The 26,677-nt window shown below is 43.6% G+C and overlaps 1 protein-coding gene across 5 annotated transcripts in view; it reads right to left on the minus strand.

Moving 5' to 3' along the window:
• Positions 1-26,677, minus strand: part of kcnma1a (potassium large conductance calcium-activated channel, subfamily M, alpha member 1a) — a 779,423-nt gene that overhangs the window by 257,011 nt on the left and 495,735 nt on the right. For all 5 annotated transcript variants that reach the window (XM_078530812.1, XM_078530811.1, XM_078530810.1 and 2 more), the window contains exon 6: positions 14,247-14,322. In XM_078530812.1, the coding sequence (XP_078386938.1) occupies positions 14,247-14,322 (76 nt within the window). The remainder of the gene's footprint in view (positions 1-14,246; positions 14,323-26,677) is intronic.

A 26,677-nucleotide genomic window follows, 5' to 3' on the forward strand; every position in this document is an offset into this window, starting at 1 on the left:
GAAACAGAATGCATCCAATTATCAGCAGCGCTTGTAATGTTGCACCACATGCCGTTAACACAGCTGCCACCAGGCTGAAGATTATTCACGTTGGTGACATTTTAAGTTTATTGTGAATAAATACGGTAATCCATCATGAGAAGGACTCGGTGACTGTTGTGCAATCTCCCTCACTTTAAACAATGTATATGACATGAATGTGATGCTATCGTCCCATGATTTATTCCCTCATACTAAGTCTACTGCATCATATTGACATGCTAAAAACCTGCTCATTGACTTTGGGGAAAATGGCTAAGTTAAGCAAGCATTTCTCTGATGATTTGGTCAAGGTGCACTCTCTGAATGAGTTTGTTCAGCTTATTACTGCCAGTAACTCAACAAGCCCCATCCGAGGGGGTAATTAAATCTGAATGAGGGCACTGAGAGAATCTTTACCAACGTGCTTAACTGAATCATAGCTCATGAACTCCTCAATCCTCCATAGAGTAAGTTGAAGAAAACTTTAACACCATTATGTGTACATCAATGTGTTGGACACACAGTGATCATATTTAAAACTATGAGTGGCATCCCTGGAGTAGAACATCAGCACAAGAGGTCAGCAATCAGATAAAATTGGGCCTGAACACTTAGAGCAACTGGAAAGGGAACAGAGGGAGCATTTGCTTTCCCTGAATAAATGACTATACCAGACTCCAAATTGGGACTGGAGTTGTAAGGAGCACTGCACATGTTAAAAGTACTTCTAATTTTGAATCTCCACAGGCATTCAATTAAATGGTGTCCAATGGCCTCCTAAACAAAGCTGTCAAAGAAATATCGGTCAACATAAACAGCACACATGATTAATGACAAACGGTTGGCTCGCTCACTCAAGCACCATTTGAACTTATTGCAGTTATAATGTGACTCTTTTACTTTAATGATGAATCGATATTTTAAAAACTTGCATATAAGTGTAGTATTATAAATTCAAGCTCTCCACCATAGGTGGAATCATCCACTAAGTGCGGGCAGGAAAAGGGCATTAAACCTGCCGGCCGCAATGGCAGTTTTTTGTGCTATATTGTCCCCTTCCCAGTGCGTCCCACCTCACTAATATTCCCAGGAAGCACACCAGGGCAGCCCCTGATTCGCCCACCTTGCCATCACCCCAGGTCTTCAGTAAACCGGCCGCCATATTTAAAGGGCGCTCCAGCACAAAGCCAGCACTCTTCAAGGGATGGGAACTGATTGCTGCCAAAGTGGGGAAATTTGCTGGCCCCAAATTTAGCAACGCCTCCCTTGAGCGCCTACTGGATGCAGTGGAGGCTGGCCGCGAAATCTTCTGCCTCCGCTCTGGGCAAAGACCAGCAAGCAAGGTCGCCAATCCAGCAGTGGCAGAGCTGGTCAGTGCCAAAGCCCCGCAAAAGAGGACAGCCACCCAGTACCGAAAGTGGATGAGTGATCTCCTCCAGCGTAAGTCACTCTTCTCTTCACTCTCAACTCTCAAACTCAAGCCACAGGGATCTTACTCACTGCCAGTTCCAGGGACATCACCATTCACTCTCTCACACACGCATTCCTCTGCCCTGCGAATCGTGGCCTCATCCCGTCCATGGCACCACTCACCACCCACACTTGTCAGGCAGCCTTCTCATCTGGCCTGGCAGGCATCCTGCTTACACTCCATCCATCTGTATTCATACAGGACAAGCTGGCACACAAGAAAAGGGAGAGGTCGCAGACTGGTGGAGGAATGCCTGGCTTCAACGTCCTCACAAACTTTGAAAATAGGGTCATCCAGCTGGCCGTCGACGATCGGGATCGTTCCTGTGCTGGCGGTGAGGTCGCCGGTGCTCAAGCTCCAACCTCATGTCAGTCTGAAGTGAAACCTTGGTCCCTGCACAAGAGAAAGGCAGGCGTCTCAGTCCAGGGCCTCACCCCCTGTGCTTTGTGCAACCTTTCTAGCACACTGATGGTACGCCTTCACAGGCATGGGCACATCAGTCTTGCCTGCACCTCGATGGGGCTTATTCCCTCATTTTCTCCGTGTGCTCTCAGCACCTTTGAGGTGTGGCTGGGCCCCATCTCACCAGCATCTGTGTCCCGTGACAGTATGGTCATGAAGGGTTCAGTTCACTAAGGATGCCATAGGATCGGGGGAAGTTAAAGTTTCCCCGCTGCATCGCCATGATATGATCCTGTTCACAGAATGCAAGCGAGCTGCCATCAGCCAGACAGGAGTCAAACGTTCACAGATGCAACAAGAGGATCTACGGAGTGTCCTCCTTGCATGTTGTCATCATTCCTCCACGAATCCAGTGGCTATGAGAGCCTCCCGAGTGCTCCAGCCTTGTCTGGACAATGCAATGGCCTCATCGCAATCATCCTCACCTTCGAGGGCCTCCTCAACCTCATCCCCGTCAACGTCCTCCTCTTTGGAGGGGAAGTGCAGCTCCTTCATCTCCTCTTCAGGCAGCTCCTCCTCCTGTTGCAGCGACGGAATGTGAAGGCGCAGCAGACAACGATGATGCGTGACACCCTCTGTGGACTGTATTGCATGGCTCCACCAGACCGGTCCATGCATCGGAACTTCATCTTCAATATCCCAATGGTTTGCTCCACCAAAGTGCAAGTTGCAGCATCAGCCTCATTGTACCTTCTCTCTGCTGCACTCTGAGGCCACCACACCGTCATCAGCCACGTCCTTTGCGGGTAGCTCTTGACCCCAAGGAGCCAACCCTGCAGCCTCTTTGGACCCTGGAAGATGTCAGGGATCTAAGACCTATTGAGAATGTAGGAGTCGTTAACACTCCCAGGGAATGGTGCGCAAACCTGCAGGATGCGTTTGTGGTGGTCACAGACCAGTTGAACATTCAGCGAGTGGAAGCCCTTGCAGCTGACGTAGTTGACTGCTTGTTGTCACAGAGATCTAAGTGCCACATGAGTGCAGTAGACAGCACCCTGCACCTGTGGAAAACCAGAGATCTATGCAAATCCCAGCACTCTTGCTTCTTGGTTTGCCTGATCCCAGGCGAAATGCACAAAGCTGTGTACTTTCGCGAAGATGGCATCCGTGGACTCATGAATTCACTTGTGTGTGGAGGCTTGTGAGATCTCGCAGAGGTCACCTGTGGAGCCCTGGAAGGAGCCACTGGTGTAAAAATTGAGTGCCTTGGTCACTTTCACAGCCACTAGCAGTGGATGCCCTCCAAGTCCCTGTGGTGCCAAATCCTGCAGCACATGGCATATGTGACCGAACAGTTCCTTGAACATGCGCAGTCTTCAGTGACACTGGTTCTCAGTCATCTGCAGGAATGACAAACGCCATCTGTAGACCCTGGGTCTAGCCAGGTACTGACCCATGACAGTTCGCTGTGGGTCTTCAGCGGCATGTGCAGGAGCCCCAGCCACCCCTTCTTCTTAAGGGTGCTGTTCCTCCCTCTGCCCAGCCTGGCGCCTCCATCACTCTCTTCTCCTTTGGCTACCCCCTGTAAGCCATGAGGCATACAGCTAGGTCACCAGGCTCCATGCTCCTGATGTACTCCTCCTGTAGGATGAAAGAGAGAGGCATTAGCATGGGTGTACAAAGAACCTCTCTTGGTTAAGTCTGAAGGCCCCTTATTGCATGCCACAGAGTGCTGACCACCACTTGCATGGCCAGAGTTTAGTGCCCAGAACCCCACCCACCTCCGTCCCACTCCCCTGACCGACTGGCAGCAGCTTCACCCACTGGACGGCATGCTGTGCTGTCGGCTCAGGCATCTTCCTAAACCGCACTGCAAGGCTGTGCTGTTAACTTGAACTATGGGGATGACTGGTTCAAACCTGAATGAAGACATTGCAAGGGGATGTGAGCGCCTCCACCAGTAACTGCTCCATGGCCAGCTATAGCAAGGAGATTGTACAATTAGCCCAGTCATCCAATTGTTTTGCAGCCCCTAAAACGCAAATTAATTTGCAGTCTGCACCCGAGGGATAAGAAGTTCCGGAGCATTTGGTGGCACTTTCATGCCTTTGTGTTGCTTGAGTGGACAGATAAGCTACAGGCCCAACTCCAAGCATGTCAACATAGCAGCTTCTGAACTGTCTGAGCTGCGGAAGAATGCTCACTTAATACAAGGTTTCCCTTATGCATGGCTGCTTCCCTCCTACCGTGCTGCTTTGCTGATACCCCCCCACCCTTCACCCCAACCACAGTGCAGCCCTTAGCCTGACACTGCACTGTAAGCCAGCCAGGAAAAAACAGCTTGCCTATGCCCTCGCCTGAATGCACGGTGCCTCTTCCTTGAAGTTGAATGGGCGATGCTCGTGAGCGCTGCGCAACGCTAGTATGCACCAACCTCCAAGTTCACCTTGAAGTTCAGCTCGTCAGGTGCATGCCTTTTAAATGCTGTCGTGAAACATGTCGGTGTGCCCGGATGATCCAGCATGGGAGGCCGATTCCAGCAGGCAGGCAAAATGATAAGATGCAAACGCATTGAAATTAGGTTCCCGACACTGGAAGACGAGAAAGGTGGCCCGTCATTGACGGGTGGAATGGACGATCGCAAACCGGTTTCACGGCGACGTAAAACCAATTTTTGGCCTACTACCATATTGTCCACGCACACCCGCCATGATGCCCGACGCCAACGGGGCAGAAAATTGCGGCCTGTGTGTTGATCAGGAGCACACATATTGATATTGTTGGTGTGCCCCATATTCCCAATGTGCACATCTGCTGAGTGCTGCTCAATGCTGGAAATGTGACTTCATATGACAACCCCGATAGTGCCCCATTATGTCCTTTAGATATCCAAAAGTACTCCACAACCAATAAATTGTTTTTGAAGGAATGCCACTGTTGTTATGTGGGCAAAAGCAGCAGGAAAATTGCTCAGCCACAAAGATCAAACACAACTAAAGGGATGAATGACCAATTAATCAGTATGCTGGAAGTGCTGAACAAATCAGGCAGCATCTGTGGAGGGAGAAACAGAGTTAACCCTTCAGGTCTGTGACCCGTCATCAGAACTGGGAAATGTTTGAAATGTAATAGGCTTTGAGCTAGTAAATGGGGGAAGGGTGAGAAAAAGAGCAAATAGGGAAGGTCTGTGATAGGATGGAAGGCAAGAGAGATTAAATGAGAAGAGGTTTCATGGTGCAATGCCAACTGAAGTGGTAATGCGCCAAGTAAAGAAACAAAAAAAGGTGTGGATGAAAAGATCATGAATAGTTGCTATCCAAAAGCAAAGGGAAAGAAAAAAGAAATGTGAGCAAAAGAACTGCAAAGAGAAAGGAAACAAAATGGGGGGCAGAGGTTACAATCTAAAATTGTCGAATTCTATGTGGAGTCCAGAAGGCTGTAAAGTGCCCAGTCAAAAGATGAGGTGCTTTGCTGAGCTTCCACTGAGCTTTATTAGAACACTGAAACACGCTAGGTCAGAAAAGTCCTTTTCCTTTGCTCATTTGTTTTTTCTCTCTCGTTTCTTTTTTTTTTGCTTTCATTTGGTAGTTATTCATGATCCTGCCATTCATACCAACTCTAGACACATCTTTTGTTTCTTTACTTGTCCCATCACTATTCCACTGGTCATTTAGTCTCTCTTGCCCTCCACCCATCATAGACCTTCCCTTTCATTTTTTTCTTCTTCAGCCTCCTCCCTTTCACTTGCTCAGACTTGAAACATTTACTCTGTTTCCCTCTCCACAGATGTCACTAGACCTGCCGAGTGTTTTCAGCATTTTCTGTTTTTATTTCAGATTTCCAGCATCTGTACATTGATTAATTAGTACAAAAGCAGTCTCTGGTGGTGTACTTGAGGAAAGAATATTGAACAAGACTTGGGGAAAACTCCGTGCCTTTCTTTGAATGGTGCAGTGGGATTTTATTAGCCACTTCACATGCTCAAAAAAGACAAACAGCACTTACAGAAGACGGGCTGGTTCTCTGAAGTATTTTATTTAGCCTACCTTCATTATTACAGCCCCCTTGGAGATTTGTGTAGATGTGTGTATGAGTTGTTGCTTTGGGCACATGGCTGCCCACAAGACTAACACCATGTTACAAAGGGCAACATGTTTCAGGCTGAAAACCTCCTTGCATCATCCAAACAGTAGATCACTGATTCTTTTAACATATGGCTCTGATAGTTACTGAGGCAGGGCTTCAGGACAGAAAACAGCAGGAATTATGGTCCATAGAGTGCAATACTTTTAAACAATTCCATGCACGAAACTCAGCCTCACTGACATGCTCATTTGTTTGCAGGGTAAGGAGGTTGGTTGGGGGGGGTGGGGGGGGGTTGGTGGTGATGGGGTGAGGGGGGGATGTTTCTCCAGAAGTGGCGAAGCTCCAAAGTTCAATGGTTGTTGAGGTAGAGAATGCTGGGGTATGGTGGGTTGGGCCTGCAGGGAATGCCCCTGCTTGTCCTAACCCACTATAAATGCACTTACTTTATGGATCTGGCCTTTCTCACCTCCTTTTACCTGCCAGGTTTCCAGAGGGTCGGGAGGCCAGTTCAACATGGGTTAAAAATAGAAACCCTATTAAAATGAAAGCATGTAACCTCCTTAAAAGACTTTGATGACTGACCCCACCTCTTCAGAGTGCACTGGTTGGCTATCCTTAATGCCACATCCATATAAATTGGCAAGTTTGAGGCAGGTTATGTTCCAGTTTCAACACTTTTAACATTTAAACTCCCCATCCGACCCAAACCAGCCTGTTCTTGTCATTAAAGTTATCCCCGCGTATGATGATTTAAAAGCACTTCTCTGAAAGTTGATGTAAATATGCTTCAAACAAATAACAGTAATTGCCTTTAGTTGGAACCTTGTCAGTGGCAATGACAGTTCAGTATTTTAATTCCATAAATTAGAATTTGACACTGCAATGAGTCAGCACATTTATTTTTTTTGCCACCAGAACTCACTGCAGGAAATGGGAAAAGGCAAAATTAGTGCAATGGGGATAAATCTCCAAGGCTGAGACAGAGTACAGACATCAAAGTTTTCCATTTGACTTTATGCAAAGATGGATTCACACTAAAATATTTGCTGAATGTAATGTGTCTTTGCGTCAGTGTTGGTGGATACTTATTTTAGATATGCAATAAGCAGGTTATTGCGCTAGATCATATGTCTGCACAAATTAAATAGCCGAGATACAGAAACAGGAAATATTAGAAGGATAGAACAGGTCTATCATCTGCTTAAAATACACAAGGTGAAAGATCCTTCATCAGAACTTGGAATTGCTGATAAACTGTGTTTATCTTCAACACCTAGGGCAAAATCTTCTGTCTGGCGTGCGGGGGCAGCCCTGCATGCCAACGTGTAAAATGACACCCGGTGACACCAGGCCTGTGTCCTGACATCACCGCGCGTCATTCCAACCTTTCAGCTGAGCGTCTGTTGAACTGTCAAAGGCCTGCGAAGGCCATTAATAAACTAATTAAGCAACTTGACAGGGCTTAAGGTTGGCGGGCAGGCAAAGATCCCAGGCACCTTTTGCATTTTTATGGGTTGAGGTTTCATGAAGGGTTTATTAAATTAATAGATATTTATTAAACATTTGATAAACATGTCACATGAGGGGACATGTGTAAATGATTTTTAACTTTTTTTATTTTGAGGTTTGAACTTGAACTTAATCTCCCTGGGGCAGTTCCGTGCGCAAAAGGGGCCCTCCCCCCCCACCCCCCCACCCGCCCACACAGGTAGCGCTGAGTGCTACCGGGCGTGTGTCATGCTTGGCGGGCCTTAATTGGCCCACCCACATAAAATGGCTGAGCACAGCCAATCACGGGCAGCGATTGGCTCCACGCCCGCCCACTCCCAACCGGCCCTGCCGATGGGGAGAAAATTCTCCCCCTAATTTCAAAGTTTGCATACGATATGAAATTTCAAAATGTAGTAAACAACGTGGAAGGTAGTAGACGACTTCAGGAGAAAAGAGACACCTGGTAAAATGGTGAGAGACATGGCAGATGCAATTTAATGCAGAAAAGTGCGATTTGATACATTTTGGTAGGCAGAATGAGGAAAGGTAATATGAGCTAAATGGTACCAATTTCAAGGTGGTGCAGGAAGAGAGGGATCTGGGAGTGCATGTGCACAATCCTTTGAAGATGGCAGAGCAAATGGAGATGTTAGAAAAGCTTATGGGATCCTTGGCTTGATTAATAGGGGAAAATTGTACAAAAGCAAGGAGGTTACACGAAGGCCAGAGTTTTATGGTCCCGTTGACGTCAGACATCATGGCAGGAGGGGAGACAATATGCGAGGCCAAAAATCAGGTTCACGTCATCGTGAAACCAGTTTGGTATCGTCCGCTCTACCCATCAATGGCGAGCTGCATTTCCCGTCGGGAAGGTCATTTTAATACATTTGCATCGAATTATAAGCCCTGCTCGCCGGAATCATCTGCCCACTCTGGATCACCTGGGCATGTAGGTGTGATTGCATGCCAATGTGTTTCACAACTCTACATAACCAATGTACACCTGGCGAGCTGTGCGTCGCTTGAGACTGCAAGGTTTGTTTGCCTAGCTTGCTTCGGGCAGCTTTCGAGGTCATCAGCGCCAGGCTTCGCAGGCAGTACCACATCACTTTTTGGGGGGGTTCTCAGGCAGGTCTCTCCCTACCAGACCAGCCATAAGGCAGGGGCAGCTTTTCAATGGTTGCAGGTCTAGGGCTTGCTTGGGGAAAGGGGCGAAGTGGCCTCAGGCAAGGAACAGGCTGCAGGGCGAAGGCTGTACTGGGTAAGCAGGGTATCATAGGATGTGTGCGGGGGCATGTGTTGATCTGTGAAAATGGCCTCAAGATGGTGAGGGCTGAGGAAGTAGTCTCCAGAGGAGATGAGGCCAGATGGACATGTGAGGATGTGTGTGAGAGAGTGAGTGATGATGTTCCTTGAACTGGTAGTGGGTGAGTTGCCAATGAATGTGTGATTTGAGTGATAAGATGGTTGCCTGGCGGCACGGATGAGATCCTTCATTCGTTGTCTGCACCGGATGGCCAACTTATTTTTTTGCAGCATTGACACTGACCACCTCTGCCACCACCTCCCAAGCCAGAGCGGTGAGACTGATGGGCCTCCTGTGGCAAGAGCAGGGGTAGCAGACATCGCAGCGGATCTCCACAGTGTCCAGAAGGCGTCCCAGGGATGCGTCACTGAATCGGGGTGGGGGGGGGGGGGTTGCGCTCTTCTTGGCTTTTGAAGCCATACCTTGACCGGAGCAGTCCTGGGCTGCAAGCATCGAGAAGTGTGTGTGGCTGCAGTTTAAATATGGTGCCCTGCCTGAGGAAGCAGCAAGGTAACAGTGTGGAGGCCGCCCACCAGCGAGACAGCATGCTTCCTGTGGCTGCATACTTAATTAGGCGGGAATGGGGCAATACGGTGCGACAATCAGCCATTGCGGCCGGTGGGCAAACGACTTTTTTCCCGCTCCCTACCGCACTTTGTGCAGACCTGGGATGATTCCACCCTAAACCTTTTCAAAAAAAAAGTGAGGCTTCAGTTGGATTAATTCTGGGCACCACACATTAGGAAGGACGTCAAGATCTTGAAGAAGGTGACGAAGAAATTTACTGAATGGAATCAGGGATGAAGGACTTCACTTACATGGAGACACTGGGGCTGTTCTCCTTACACAGAGAAGGTTAAGAAGAAATTTGACAGTTGTTCAAAATCATGAATAATTTGCATAGAGTAAATAAAGAGAGGCTGTTTTCAGTGGCAACCAGTCGGTACATAGAATTGAAGCGATAGACAAAAGAACCAGAGGCGACATGAGAAACATTTTTTTTTTTAACAGCAAATTTTTACAGCATAAATGAGGATGAAAAGGAGTTAGAAATTAAGATAAAGAACAAAAAGTGTGCTTATGACAGGTGTCAGGTAGAAAATACAATTGAGAACCAAGAGGAATACAGAAAGTTCAGAGGGGAAATAAAAAAGCATATTAGAGAAGCGAAGAGGGATTATGAGAAATGACTGGCAGCCAACATAAAGGGGAATCACAAAGTCTTCTATAGGCATATACATAGTAAAAGGAGGAGTAGGGCCGATTAGGGCCCTAAAAGGGAATTTACACATGGATGAAGGGGCCATGGTTGAGGTATTAAACGAATACTTTGCATTCGTCTTTACCAAGGAGGTGGGTGCTATCCAGGCCATGGTGACAGACCAGGAAACTCCGTCACTAGAAGGGTTCAAAATTGATAAGGAGGAAGAGTTGAATAGACTATTGGTATTTAAAGTTGACAGGGCACCAGGACCAGATGAGATGCATCCAAGGATACTGAAAGAAATGAAAGTAGAAATTGCAAGGGCACTGGCCATAATTTTTCAGTCTTCCCTACACTCAGGGGAGGTGCTAGAGGACTGGAGAATTGCAAACATTATACCCTTGTTCTAAAAGGTTGTAAGGATAAGCCCAGCAATCACAGACCAGTCAGTTTAATTTCAGTGGTGGGCAAAACTCTAGAAACAATTATTTGGGATAGAATTAGTTGTCATACGGAAAAATATGGGTTGATAAGGAAGAGCCAGCATGGATTTCTAAAGGGGAAATCGAGTTTAACTAACTTGCTGGAGTTATTTGAAGAGGTAACAGAAAAGGTCAATGAAGATAATGCTGTTGATGTGGTGTACATGGACTTTCAAAAGGCATTTGATACACTGCCACACAACAGACTTGTGAGAAAAGTTATTACTCATGGAATAAAAGGGACAGTAGCAACGTGGATACAAAATTGGCTGAAAAATAGGAAGCAGAGAGTAATGGTCAAGGGGTGTTTTTCAGGTTGGATGAACGTTTATAGTGGAGTTCCCCAGCGGTCAGTACTAGGACCCTTGCTTTTCCTGATATATATTAATGATCTAGATCTTGGTGTGCAAGGGACAGTTTCAAAGTTTGCGGATGGTACGAAGCTTTGAAGTGTTGTAAACTGTTAGGAGGACAGTGTAGGACTTCAAAATGATGTAGCCAAGTTAGTGGAGCGGGCAGATAGGTGGCAGATGAAGTCCAATGTGGAGAAGTGTGAGGTGATGCATTTTGGTAGGAAGAACATGGACAGACAATATAAAATAAGGGGTGAAATCTTGAAAGGGGTGCAGGAGCAGAAAGACCTGGGTGTATATGTGCATAGATTATTGAAGGTGGTAGGACAGGTGGAGAGAGCAGTTAATAAAGCATGTAGTATCCTGGATTTTATTAATAGAGGCATAAAGTACAAGAGCAGGGAGGTTATGCTGAATTTTTTTAAGACGCTCGTTAGATCTCAGCTGGAGTATTGTGTACAGTTCTGGGCACCACATTATAGGAAGGATGTGAAAGCATTGGAGAGAGTGCAGAAGAGGTTTACAAGAATGGTTCCAGGGATGAGAAACTTTAGTCATGAAGATAGATTGGGACTGTTCTCCTTGGAGAGAAGAAGGCTAAGAGGCGATTTGAAAAAGATGTTCAAAAACATGAGGGGGCTGGACAGGGTGGATAGGGAGAATCTGTACCCACTCATAAAAGGATCAAGAATGAGAGGGCACAGATTTTAAAGTGATTTGCAAAAGAAGCCAATGTGACTTGAGAAAATAACTTTCTCACACAGTGAGTGGTTCGGGTTTGGAATGCAATGCCTGGAAGTGTGGTGGTGCCAGTTCAATAGAGGCATTCAAGGGGGCAGAAGATGATTATTTGAATAGAAGCAATGTGCAGGGGTACGGGGAAAAGGCAGGGCAATGGCACCAGGTCATAACACTCATTTGGAGAGCTGGTGCAGACACGATGGGCCGAATGGCCTCCTCCTGTGCCATTAAAATTCTGTGATTCTGTGAATTGTGATCTGAAATGCACTGTCTGAAAGGGTGATGGAAGTAGATTCAACAGTAATCTTCAAAAGAGAATTAGATAAATAGAGGAAGGGGAAAAAAATACAGGGCTCTGGGGATGGAGCATGGCAGTGGGATTGATTGGATAGCTCTACCAAAGAGCCAGCACAAGCTCCATGGGCTAAACAGCCTTCTGTGCTGGATCATGCCATGATTCTATGGACTGATGTTGGGAAACGTGTGGACAGCAAATAATAACAACAGGATTGGGCTAAGCTGTACAAATCAGTCCTGTGGCCCTAATGCATTTGCAACTATTTAATGCCTTTAATTCTTAGCCTAAAGGTGCAGAACAATCCAACAGGGTTTCACTGTGTTGTTTGCAGGGTTCTTTAGCTTTGTTCACTGCTAGTAATGTTGGAATGTAAATTCACTGCTCTCCCTCTCCAACTCTTATATTGCTTTGCTAGCAGCAGGAATTACCTTTTCCTTTCCCCTGACAAACCTGTAAACATCAATGAAAATTGTACTTACATTTTAATCCAGTCCTTCTTCAATCTATACATAGCATCTTCAAGTTCTTCCCTAAACCATTTAACTGGATTACTGCAATTCAGCTCAGCCCTCAGTAAAAGCAATAACCTTTCACCCAAACTACTTGTCATTTAAATTAATCTTTTTTTCAAAAAACCCTCTGAGTAGAAAAGAAAACAATCCTCCCCCTTCACCAATGACTCAGTTGGTAAAGGCACTGCGTAGTATGGTACTGAACTACACAGAACAGGAAGATCCCACATTCAATACCCATGTTATGATGATGTTCATCAGAGCATCATTGAGGTGCTACAATTTACTTCAACGATCCTGGACTAAGCAGGATAAGAAATCAAGCAGGGTATTCTGGAATGTGAGGACAGCTGGTAATAACGGAATTAGACTTGGTGGTGATCCCTTTCACCCAGCATAAGTCGGGAAGTGGAGCAGAGAAGAGAAAACGGAAGGCTAAAGGAACAAGCAAAATAAATTGTTTTTAAGTGCATCAATATCATCGAAACCTGTACAGAAGGTATTCGTTGAAAGCTGCATCCAGCTGAGTCTATTTCAAGACCAAACTTATAATGGTTAAAGGAATACTGTCATCTTGGTAGACTCATTCATACTTTAAACAGAAATGCACAATGATCCAGTTAGGAAGGCAATAATGTCACACAACAGGGATTTTGTCTAGCTGAAAATTGTTACACTGAAATTTACAAAATCTCAAATCAACCCAGTTGGCATCGCCCTATTGTCATAAAATTGTTGGATCAACTCCCACTGCACAACTTGAGTAGATAATCCAGACTGACAATTCAGTGCAGCACTGAGGGTATCCAGCATTCTCAGAGAGCTCCAATTGTCTGTTCAGTGACCTCATGATTCTATATGAAGGAGAGCAGTGTCAGTGTCCTGGCCAACACTTCACCTGTAACAAACACCACCATAAAACAACTCTGTCTGGCCATGCATTCATTTGCTGTTTGTGGGCCTTGTTGTGCACCAACAACAATAACTGGCAACAGATTTGCTTATATAACAAGAGTAACTCCACTTAATAAGTAATTCATTGGTTATAAAATGCTCAGGGGCATTAGAGGGCATAATAAGGTGCAAGCTCTTTTTCAAAGTAAAATCCCTGTTGTAATAGTTTGCATTGGAGTATATCCCTCAGCTGCAATGTTTTTAACTTCTGCACCTCCTGGCTGTACTGAGATCTGAGCTTGCTTAAAATACCTATAACATATACTACTTAATTTAACTATATAAAGCTCAACCACATTTTAGCCCTGTGAAGAATTATACAAATTGGCATAAAATCATTTGAAAACATATGAAGAGGGCACTAAGTAGAGAGCATACCTCCATCACACTGTGTCAACTCAACATTACTTCAATTACATGGCTGTCTCATTGAGCTTTTCCCCACCTACTTGATGCTCTGTAATTACAAAGCTGAAAAAATAATTATTTTTATTAAGAACTTCCATCTCTTTGAGGCGGCTTCAGGCCAATCCACATCCAACAACCTGCTCTGAAAACTCTGCTGATATTTTGACAGCTGTGACAAATTCTACCACAGTTGCAAAGACAATCCACAACATTCTAAAATAAAAGTCAATTCACCCTATCTCCCAAATGTAAATGGTTCCTTTTAAAAATTCCAGGATCTGGATCCATATCTTCGGTAAAAACTAATCAGTTCTTCCTTGGGCCATATCCTATCTGTGTACCAAGTTTTGTTGAAATCTGCCCATTAGTTTTTGAGATATATTGTTTACACACAAGCAGGCTAACAAATAGGGGCAAAAAAAAATTACCTCTGCCAGCTTCAGTCTCGCAAATAATAGCATGACTAAGATAGTCCTATGGACTGCTAAATGTCTGATTCATGATTTGTGTTGCTTACCTTGTTTTTAGGATATTCAGAAATTGTAAAATTTCTGAGAACTGTATCAACCTGAGGGCTCTTAAAAATCGTAAGCCTGTAAAAAGAAACAACACATTAACAGCCAATTGACTCTTTCAAGCGCACTTAACAGCCAGTAACATTCAGAACCAGTGCAACCATGAAACCTGACTTTAGAGTTGGAATTAGTTTAAATAGAGAATAAAGGCATGACTTTCTGCTAGACGAGTCTCATCTTCTGGAAGTGCAGATTAGAATTTACGGTTTGCTGTGTATGTAAATGAAAGACATCTTGCAACTCAATAGATACACAGTGCTTCTGTCAAAAATCTTCACCTTAGGTCATAATTAAAACAAGGACATGACCTGCCACACATTTTTAAAAACCACCTGGCCTTGTGAGCATCAGCTTTGAGACAGAAAACACATAACAGAATTATGCAAAGCAAGGAGTCTTTGGAAACCCTGCGCTCTGGTTGATTACAGTATATTGTTGAAATGAAATGTTGTTTGCTTCTCTGCTATTGCAGTGCAATAGTGTGCTATATGAGCAAAATGAAACTTGACATTGTATGAAAGTACCAGGAATTATTCATCACTTGCATACCATGACATGACAAGCCTATAACAGCCCAGTGCACAGTTTAGAATGTCACAGTGCAGCAAGTACCAAACAAGTTCAAACACTAGAATTCCTCCAAACAACACTTAATATTCAGTTACTGCTCGACTAAATATCAAGAATATTTTTGGAGTTTAAGTGTGAAAAGAGCAAGAAATGGAGGGGGAAACCGAGGAAAAGCAGCAGCCTGAAATTACAGTGGATTAAGGCAAACAATAATATAGTTCAGCAATAGAGCTGACTGAGATGCTACACAAATCAAGCAGAAGTAAGGAATACAGGGCTCCAGTTTTCACCTGGCCAGCTGGTTGTCACGGGCTGAGTATTATAGAAGGTAAAGATTTTGTGGGGCACAGAAAACAGGCCCATCCCATGTTCAATATATTAGCTGTCAAGACATAACTTTATATTTAGCACCTTGGTGTATTCATTCAATAATCTGAGATATCTTCTTTCCAGAAATATATTGTGATATCAAAAGAGAAAATAATTTATCGCTTCAGTGAAAGGTTATTTGAGAAGATGCTTCAAAAGGAAATGAGCAACTCAAGTTTGATGATTTCAGCAATAAAAATGCAACCTCTCAGAATACCGGACAAATGATGTTAGAATTGGCTGAGACATTCAGCAGATAAATCACACTTTCTTGCCTTCAAAAATATGATGAGATAAATAATAGGAGCTAACATCCTGCCACGGATCCTCCCTTGCTGATGGGAGCAGGGAGGGGAGGGAACTGTCAATCAGGCATTGAGAACACCACTCAACTTCATGTTCTTCCCCACCTCACCCACCATTCCTGCACCATCTACACAGCCACAATTGTCTGATGACCATAAATTATAACCCAGGTATCAGAATGTCTACATATTGGTTCTGCCAGTTTACCACACCCTACATTTCTGACAGTGCTTCCTCACAAAACTTACCCTATAAGGTAACAGGAAATTTGGGACAAATTAACGTGTACAAGATTATAATCCAAAAGATTATTGAGACCGATCATATTCAAGCATCTTTTGGAATATCCCGAGTACTTTCTGTTTAGGTTGATGTAGTTCACGACATGTCTGGAAACCCTCTTGCCCATTGACACAGGAAGGAAGAAAATAAAAATACTAATCAGTTTAAACTGATGGGAACAGGTGAGAAATCCCCTACTGGGCATGCCAATAATAGAAATCACTTCAATTTTGTAATCATCTTAAGAAATGGTTTTAAATGACAATACTACACAAAAAAATTGAAAATTTCCTTTAAAATGAAACCAAGGAACTGCAAAAGATGTTGGATTATTTAATGACAGGCTAATATAGGGAACTAATCAAGAAAGAATTAGAACAATATGAGATGATGCAAACTTACTCAAACAAAAATTAAGCTTTAAGTTGCTTGTGGCTTACTAGGGCTAGACAATGCACAGCTGGGGAAATAAACTTTTCATAATGCTTTCGTATTTCATCTGTTGATTTACAACTGAGTCTTCAGTAGCTGCTTAAAGCCTAATGACTACTAAATGCCTTCAAATGAAGATTCTTCCGTGAGATGTATGTGTTAAATTACATTAAGCCAGAAAAAGGACCATCTTTAAAAGTGAAATAGATGCTCTAAGGAAATGGTTAATGTAGGACATCTTGGATTAACGAGTTGGATCAAATCAGAGGGACACTGGGATTGTTAGCAACTTGCAGTAACCTGAATTCTGCAATCCAATTAGAAAAGCTATTATCTAAATAAACGGGTTAGGGGCAAGTTCACTTAGGGAGTTCATACAGTCAATTTAAAGAGTTTTTATTGATTATGTTAAGACAGAGATGCAGATTGAGGAGGCCAAATTTGTGCATCTGCTGTTTCTTATGGCCTTAGAAAAGATTAAATACCTACACCACATTACATTCACAGATATTGGCAATATAATCAATTTTGTTCTACTGTACGTGCCTCAAGGAACAGCAGAGTACAACTAAGCAGGTGGGAAAGCCTTAAATTTTTCCGATCTCTCTCTGAGGAAGTCTGGTAAGCCTTTAATTCATGTTTTGCAAGAAAAAGTTAGTTCTTTCATTGCTTTGCTTGGAGTACAAGAATGATCACATAATCTGAAAATTCCACATTGAAGAAACAACTTGGTCATCCCTGACTTAACATTAGCCCATTTTACTTTAGAGGGGAACAGGAGACATTGGGCACAATTTTCTGCTCTCGCTGATGGCGAGCTTGGGGGCGGGAAGGGCATTTACTTAGGTAAGGTGGTGGCATACCTGAACCCTGCTGCCTACACATAATCAGATTCTGGGCATGAAAGCCCATGGTCGACCTTCCTCCCCCGCTGCCAATTGAGGCCCTTAAATGGTCAATTAGTGACCATTTAAGGGCATCATTCTGCTGCCGCTGGGATTAACCCAGGGCAAGTAGACTTGTTGCCGTGTGGCATGCATGATGGGTGAACCTGTGTGTGCCTCTTGTCACCCGGAAGGGTGTGGGTTCCTCGATCAAAGGCAATCGCTGCTTGATTGAGAGACTGGGCATTCGGAAGGCCATCCCCCTGCCTTTGCTTTAAACTCCCTGCATCCCTTTCCCCACGGCCCCCATCCCACAAAGCCCCCCAACCCACCCCACCCCAACATTACTTACCTGTAGCCTGAGTCCTCTGTGATTGTGGGACTCTGGAGGGTGTCGTTCTTGCAGCAGCCACAGCTGCCTCAGTGCACTGCTGAGCACAAGAACTGCCAGCCTCTGATTGGTTGGCAGCATCCGCCCCCAGGTCTTGATTCAAGGGGAAGGTCTGCAGATGGCCTCGCCATTGTCTGATTGGCACCGCGGGTCTCTCGCCAACTATCCAGCCAGCAGGCGAGAGCCCTGATGCCTCAACAAGATTCCACCCATAATTTCTAAATAACGACTTGCAATAAAACAGAGTTCTCTATATATTGTTAGGAATCTATATCTCCAGGAACTATATGCTTTTTTAAAAAAAATGGAAGGACATTGAATTATTTGGAACACTCTCCTGAGTTTTTTTTCTCTAAAAGGTTACAAGTTTACTTTGATCTGTGTGCAAGCTGCTATTTCCAAGAAATCACGTGGCTTCAGCTAAGTGGCCAGCAAGACATCTATGGAGATAAGAGTTATTTAGTTTACTTGAGTTTAAATATAAAAAAAAACTGCTGTTGCCAGGCTGTGGGGTCCTGCTGATTGGCTGAAAAACACCTGGTCTGGGAGAAGTTCTATCTGAACATGTTTTTTGAACTAAGTGTGTGTCTTGGGAGGAAACTGTAAAGGAAGATTGCTCCTCTCTCTCTTTCCCTGTATTGCCTGTAGTCCAAAGTGGGTGTTCACCGTCAGCCAGAAAATCCTAATGTAACTTGTCTATATTTGAAAGCCTACAAGACTGCAACAAGCGAGAGTAAGCAAAAACAGTGTTTGACCGAAGATCCTTTGGAAAGGATTTCCAGACAACTACTGTGACCAGCGCTCCGGCTTCGCATGCAGGAAAACCAACTCAACAGCGTCAAGACGTTTTTGAACTTTACCATTTCTCAAAGTGTACTCTTAAGCCAACCTCTGCAGGGACCTTATTTATCTTGATCTTTGGTGTGTGTGTGTGTGTTGGGATTTTAAAAGCCATAAGTCATTATACTTCCGGGTTACACATTGCATGTTAACCAGTTTTGCAACTTGTTTTAAGAAATAAGTTTTGTTTCATAATAAATTAGTTATTCTGTGTTTATTGAAAGGAGCCTGGTTAAAGTTCTTTTCTATTCTGGGTCTAGCAATATTGAAGGTAAATAATTGGCCATTTTGATGAGTGATTTAAGCATTTACACTTATGGTGTGACCTGTCGAGTAGTGGGGCTAGAGAAACTGTGCACTCCTCCCATCTTAGTCGTAACAGCAAATTCTTCACAAATAGTAATAGGGACATAGATAGGGTTCACTACAGACAATAATAGCAAAACAAGAAGGGAGTATAGTAATAGGGTCTGTACAAGTGAAGCAGCTGCAATCATGCCTACCATCAAGTTGGTGTGCCCAGAGGCTATGTAAAAACTTAGCAGGAGTTTATCAAATAGAAGAATTAAATTAGTGAAAAGGACAATGAACCTTTACCGTGATTTGAATCAATCCTAGAATATTTTAGATTTGTTGGATCAGGATGGAAGATTCCAGCAGTACAGCAATTTGTTGCCAGTCCAATTGCAAATCAATAGTTTGCAACTCAATGTTAAGTTGAAATTGATTTATAGGAAATATTTTTAACAATGAGGGAAATTAGAGAACACACTAAAAACTGGACAGATTTTGTTCATCCTTATAAAATGAAGCAAGTTGTATCTTGGTAGTGGGAGCATAGGAAATTAGGAACAGAAGTGGGCCATTCAGCCCCTCAAGCTTGTTCCACCATTCAATTAGATTGTTCTGTATTTAACTCTATCTACAGCCTTGATTCTGTAACCCTTAATACCCTCGCCTAACAAATATCTACCAATCCCAATTTAAAAATTTTCAATTGACACCCAGCCTCAACAGCTTTGTGGAAGAGAATTCCAGATTTCCACTACACCTTGTGTGAAGAAGTGCCTCCCAATTTCATCCCTGAATGCCTTGACTCTAATATTAAGGGTTATGTCCTGTTCTTTACTATTCCATCAAAGGAATACCTACGTTATCAATTCCTTTTTGCTACCTTGAACACTTCAGTTAGATCACTCTTTAATCTTCTATATTCAAGGGGATACAAGCCTATATCATATAAAGTTCCAATGGTGGCAAGAGATAAGTTCTGATAGAGATCTGGCCTTTCCCATTATCAGGTTTAGCTCAATTCAAAGATGAGAAGTAAACATGCCAACCTTAGGCACAAGAGAAAAGGCCTGGCTACAGTTGTTTAGATCCCTCAAAGACATGGAGACAATTATGGCCCATTGATTCATTTTTAGTTGAATTATATCAAAAGTTCCCTTTCTTGGAAAGAAAGGGGAAAGTAAATGACATTTGTGAATAAAACGGTGAGAATAATTAGTCACCAGATCCTCTTGGGATTCACAAATTCACCAAAAGTTGTGATAAGAAGGGGTTGGAGTTTAATTAATGTGAAAGGGAGGACTGCCTATCATAGATTTGACATAATTCTATGCAATACTCTCAGCCAACAAGCATGATTTTCTTTGCTTCCAGTTCAGAAGTGTGGAAGAAAGATGAGCTTCCCCATGGCTAATTAACAACAAAATGTTTATTCAGTGTGGTAAGGAATGGGAGAACTGGGTAGATTTCAAAGTCGGCCTAAACTTATCCTAAATCACGTCTGGCTTACCCCATGATTACTTGTTTCTCAATGGACATTTTTTGCCCCTTTCCTATCACTTTACAATATTGAAACTTTCCCCTAAGCAGGCTACGTAGATGTCAAATAATAGGCCTGAATTCTATGGGTGGCAGGCTCTTGCTGTCCCCCATCCAAAAGGTTCCCCACTGACTTGGGAGTACCCTACAGCCATTTCACGCTTGAATGAACGATGAGTGGCTGCAGGTGGGGCTTCCACCCCTCACTTGAGAGGACGTTCCACCTTAGAGAGCTGTAAGCTTATCCAGAGCTGCAGTGGACTGAAGAGGAATTGCATGAGGTGCCTGAGAGTAAGTCTGGGCACCGGAGGCCCAGGTAAGTTTAAAGGGTCCCTGGATGGGGAGGGTAGGGAAGGCCAGTGGGGGGGTGTGAAGTGGGTGATCGGGTTCTTGGGAAAGAGGCTAGAGGCCATCAGATATTAAAGTGGTGGAGGGGGTGGTGTGTGCAGTGCCCAACTTCAGAATGGGATTTCTGATGGAGGTGACCCCCCCACCCCCCTCCTCCTTCCCACCCAAGATTCTAAGTCCATTGATTTGTGGGCTTCCCCCACGCAAGGTCAATCCACCCGGCAGCCTAAAAATTGAGGTTGGGTGGGAAAAGGCCCTTATGGGCCCAATAATTGGCCACTTAAGTACCTCAGTTGGGGCAAGGGCAGGCTTCCCACCTGAGGCCTTGCCCACCCAGGGTAAAATCCCTGCACGGTTGGGGCAGACGGGAACCCAGAGGGAATCCCATCCTTCAATTTCACACTCCCCACCCCCACCCACCACCTAAAAATCTGCCAGCAGGAGAGCGTAAAATTCAGGCCTTGGCTTTAGTCAACAGATGCCAATAAATCAAAGGAAAAGGGCAGCATCTTCACACTAAACTTACACAAAAATAATGTGCACTATTTATCAGGCATTCTGTGACATGCTGGTGGCTGAATTGACTTTCCTTACCATGTTTACTGCAAGTTTGTGTTTTCCACTGGGTAAACCACTATTTTCACTGCAAGTAGAAGGCAAATCGCATCAGGTACTTTGATTACCATTATAACCTGAAATCCATCCTTTCCTTCCTCTACAAACATTGTCATTTTCCATCCTGTTTTCGCTCCCAGAAATGAGTGTCCATTCATTGTAAGCAACCAAAGTGCTTCGGCCTGTCCCAGCATAGATACAAATACGTTTATCCTGCTCATTTTCTACACTGTAATGAGATTGCTCCAATAGCACTTTTAAAAGGGTAACTATTTTAAACTGGAACATACAGGTGTTACATAGTATTTACAGCACAGAGCCATTCAGCCCGACAGCTCTACGCTTGTGTTAATGCTCCACACAAGCCTCCTTCCACCCTTCTTTATCTAACTCCATTAACATATCCTTCTAATCTTTTCTCACTCATCTGTTTATCTAGCTTCCCCTTAATTATATCTATACTCATCACCTCAACTACTCATTATGGTAGCGAGTTCCACGTTCGAATCACTCAGGGTGTTTTCCCACCTCACATAAATGCAGCATTTGACTGCCAGCCAGTGGATTTATTGATCACATCAAGCACATTTTGTATTTCCATGGCTGAGGGATAAAACCAGATGATGAGTATGAGTTATAGATTGGCTGGCAGTTGACCCTGTCCAATTCAATTGTGGTTAGTTTTGGGTATCAAAGGGTAAGCCATCTTTTAGAGGTGAGTTCTCTTGATTTAATAGTGAAACCGGGCAATGGGTGGGGGACAACAGAATAATTAGAGGATCGACTCTTAGCGTTCAAACTGCTTGTTATGTCAGGTAATCGGGCAACAACACAGATAGCAGAGGTTTGTGGACTATATTAACCAACTCAACCAGCTGAAGAGAAATGTGTTATCGATTGTAGAGCTTGTGCCATTTCTTTGATTGAGTTACCCAATTAGTTCCACTTCCCTGCTCTTTCTCCTGTAACCCTGTAAATTTTGGCCTTTTCAAGTATTCATCCAACTCCCTTTTAAAACGTTGAATCAGCTTCCACCACCCTTTCAGGCAGTGCATTTCATAGCATAACAACTTGCTACATTAAAAGAATTCTCCTCCCCTCTCCATCTTTTTAAAATTACATTACAGATAACAATGCTGTCTTTCAAAGCTGGGAGGTTTTGACTATTTTACCATATTTGGTGAGTTCCAAACAGAAACACGGTGGCCATGTCTGGTACCAGCCCTTTACAAAGTTCAGTGTCTGTAACTCCAAAGTTGTTACGGAATGAGATGTCCAGTGCAATGAATCATAAATACAGATGTCCATCATGATTCAAATTGGCATTGTTCTGTTGAGCTTTAAGGTACAGGACTTTCAAGGCAGCTGGGAGTGAACCGTCATAGTGCGAAGGACCAAAATCAAACTAAACAATAATTGCGATGAAGGATAGGTTTTACTTAAGCAGTGACGATAGCCAGAATTTATGATGAGCCTATAATTCACAGTTTAAATTCACTGTTTGATAAATTGGCTTTAAGAAATGCAGTGGCCTAAGTATTTTGGATATAATTTTAGGCTTGCAAACCTACAGGGCAGTGGGCTGGCGAAAGGAGACAGAGATGTATAAATAGCCAATGCAATTGGACAACCAGCTGTGTGACAACATGAAGGATGTTAGCCCTTGGAACCGCAATAGATTTTCTGGTCCAATACAGGTCCCTCAGAGTAAATGTAACCTACATATTACATGATATTCTGTGCATGTGCTCATCTCTCCAACTGTGCTCAAAACCAGTGTTTCGTACAGGAAGCAATTCATTTATGCATGATACAGAGATCCTACGCCATGTATTCATAAGGTGAAATAAAGAGCCACAGCAACAGCATTATTAAACAAAATCAGTCAGGAGGGAATAAACTGATCATTAAAACAAAATTAAAATAATCAGAAACCTTAAGTCCTGTGTCTGCCAGGTTGCTTAAACCCAGAAACAAATCCTCTCAAAATTAATTGGAGTTGGTCATCAACTCCTGTATTTTCAACCTTTAATCAAACTAATGGCATACATCAACTGAAAACTGTCAGAAATACAACAGAAAGGAAAGGCAAAGATTTTATTGCATTAACAAGGTTTAAGAAATCAAATTGGGCAAATTGGTTTGCTTTACTGTGGGCCTTGACTGAAATTCAGCACAGTCAATACCCGGAGTTGACAGAGCTCTGATGAAATTGTGTCTAATGTCTACTTTTGGACATGGGCAAACACAGGACCTTAGAAATCAAATAAAATCAGAAATAATGTAACTGCATTATTGGCAGCTTAAAAAACTGAATTGAAAGTTAGGGCAGAGTTAGACGTGGGATGCCCTTTTGGAGGAATGGCCCCAATACCCTTGGCACAGAGGGATCTTACCCCAGTAATACACAACGCGGTAGCAAGAGGCCAGAGGGTGTTGGAAGTTGTCTTGTTCCTCTTTGTCCGAGTTATGGCTGTGACCAGCTCTGACACGGTACCCGTTCTGGAAGAGGTCACCCAGTGATTTCTTGCGTCTCCTGGTGCTTCGCAAGGTCTCTGTCCGTGTGGATCCATTTGGGGCACGATAGACTAGAATCTTACTTGGAATCATGATTCTCAATGTTTTGCCAGTTGATCCCAAAGAAATGCAGTGTGTCTTGTCCCTGCTCCTCTTGTAGATTCCTCAACATTTCAAGTGAGCACACAGTTTCGGAAGTTTACTGGTGCTAATTCACTTCCTTTGTGCTTTCAAATATTTCTTCCACTACTCATTACTAAAATGTGTCCACTTCCATTGAACCTGATAAACAAAAGTCTTCCTAAAGTTGAATTATAAAGCGCCGTTCACAACCTAAAGTGCTTTATCAACCAACAAAGTAATTTCGAAGTGTAGTCACTCTTGTAACATAGGAAACATGATTCCATCCCTCCTGGGACTTGCAATCCTTTTCATCGCTAGGTTATAGAAAACCTAATTTTGGCACTCTGCGCCTACAGAACTGAGAATCCAGATAACACACTTGTTCATCCACAGCACATTTCAGAGACAGCCAGCGATGCTCAGCGAGAAACAAATAGAACAAACACAGGACAATGAAATGCAGGGACCTCCCACAGCTGCAGCTATGATCCTTGATACAGCAAAGCTTTAAAAGCCATTTTCCATCAGGATATTACAACATAAGCTCCTTTTCGATTCACCCAGGAGAATCACCCCTTGACTGTAAAGAACAGACCTGCTGCTTCTGCAACATGCTATTCCCAACTACAGCTGGAGCCTCATACAGAATTTGCACCTTGTTACTCTACACTATTTACACCAAATCTTCAGCAGGTGCTTCATGGCCTATTTTTCATTGTTTACCTGTGGCGACACGAGCGCTACCAGTCCTTATTTACACTGAACTGTGTAAAGAAGGGAGAGCTCTTGCAATCATCCAACCCTACAGGGATTTAGAACAGTCTAAATGAAAAAAATAATCCTAACTTAATCACAACTCCACAGACCTGATGCTGTGCTCTGGTTACTTGGACACCTGCCCTAAAGGCACCTTAGCAGAATGCAGATAATGAAAGACTATTTTCACTAGTCTCTTGCAAACAGCTGTCAGATTTAATTCACAGAGTGACACATTTCTTGTGCAATTACAAATCAGTTACCACTTTAAAAATTAATGAACCCAATATAGATTTTAAATGCTTTCTATCAGTGCAGATATAAAGCGACTAGCAGTGTTTTTAATCTTCAAAATCTGGCTTTTTCAAACATGGCTTCGCACAATTTTAGTGCCAACAGTTTCTCCATAAAATAGTCAACTTGGGTACAAGTGAAATTCTCTCAATGATCAAAGGAAACAGAAAGAGAGGGGTGAGCAATGAAGATAAGCTGACAAGACTCTACAAACAACACTTGGACTGAACAGCATCAAATGCTGTTATCAGAGGGGGAAGCTGACGCAAATTGTGAATGAAAAGACATTGGTTATTTATTGACTATGACTTGTTTGCATTTATTTTGGAATCAATGGTTGTTAGTAAAAGGGGACAGAGTATTGTCCACTTGCAGAAACATTTACATTTTGGAAAATTGCTTTCTGAACCTCCCCCAAGGAAAATTCTGCATGTGGCTAATTCATCAATTGGAGTGAAAGTGCTTCAATCAGCCAATACTGGCTATGGCTTGAATTCTTCTGTGGGTACAGACACTCTGAAAGATATCCAAAAAGTTTGAAATCAAAGTACTGAAAGCACAATTTACAAGTCTAATCACAAATTGATCATGTTGAACTTTGTAATTTAGCACCTTGGGTGAATGAAAGGGCTTCAGATCTTTGGGTTGCCAAACCTCCAGGCTTGTCTTGGAGTCCTTGAGGATTAAAGATTACGACACTGCTCTGAGCAACCCAGGCCAAAAATCAAAAGGACATAAAAAGATATTTTAAAATTTTGCTCTTATTATTCATTGTAAAAGTATTGGAGGCAGGAAAAAAGGCTGTGTAATCAGATAGAGCAGTTGGTGGTAGATGGGGTCATGTGATGAAAGTTCCAGGAATGCATCCAAGCAGAGTAAAACCTGAGATTACACATGTGACATAGTTGGGAGGAGGTGCAGTGGAGGAAACATGACTGGGGTGTATGTCACAAAGCAAGTCATCAGTCTATCCTTTTGTTGGGATAACGCTTTTTCATTTAAAGTTGCTATTCAGAAGATTTTTAGCGTGACAGTTACTATTGAAAATCAATTGGTGTGTCAGTGCCTTTTTGTTGCGCAAATGCACCCTAAAATGTACTTCCGAAGCAGTGAAGGTGGGGCTTCCCAGTGTCACATGTGGGGAAGGTAATGGGATAGCGAGAGGGAGAGAGAGATAGACAGAAGCCAGAAAATTCCCAAGTTTGAACCATTGGAGGGAAATGGTTTGGGTTAGGTGGGATGTTAAAATGATAAAACTCTCAAACACAACCTGCCTCAAACATGCCACTTCTGATTTTAATTGAGACGGGACAAAAGGGCAAGCAACCAACCCACTCCTAGGAGGTAGGTGGCTCATGCCTTACATGTTTTTCCCACTTTCGATTTAACCCTGGTCGTCCTGGTTTCTTGGACCTCAGAAAACCGTGGGCTGAAGGGAGGGGAGGACTCCTGGCCTCCAACAGGTAACAGCTTTTCTTCACTGCTTTTGGGCTAGGAGCAGCCCCCGGCCCAACAAACTTACTTGCAAGCCATTCCACAGATATTAGTTCCTTGCATCCCTCTCAGGAGTGCCTCTACTAACCCCAAGCCACGACCACCTGCCTTTCCAGCCTTTCAGATCTACCCCCTACCACTACAGATCTTTCTAGCTACTCTCTCCTCTGCATTCCCCGGCTGTGGCCTCCAATCTTCCTCCTGGCCCTTCCAGTCTCCCTCCAGTCTCTCAATCTGACTAGTAGCAGCCAGGAAATGGAGCTAACAACTGCTAATCAGCCGTTAAATCCAGCAGGATTGAATAGAAACCCATGTTTTTGAC

This window comes from Cetorhinus maximus, chromosome 27 (assembly GCF_964194155.1).
Source record: "Cetorhinus maximus chromosome 27, sCetMax3.hap1.1, whole genome shotgun sequence".
NCBI classification, from domain to species: domain Eukaryota; kingdom Metazoa; phylum Chordata; class Chondrichthyes; order Lamniformes; family Cetorhinidae; genus Cetorhinus; species Cetorhinus maximus.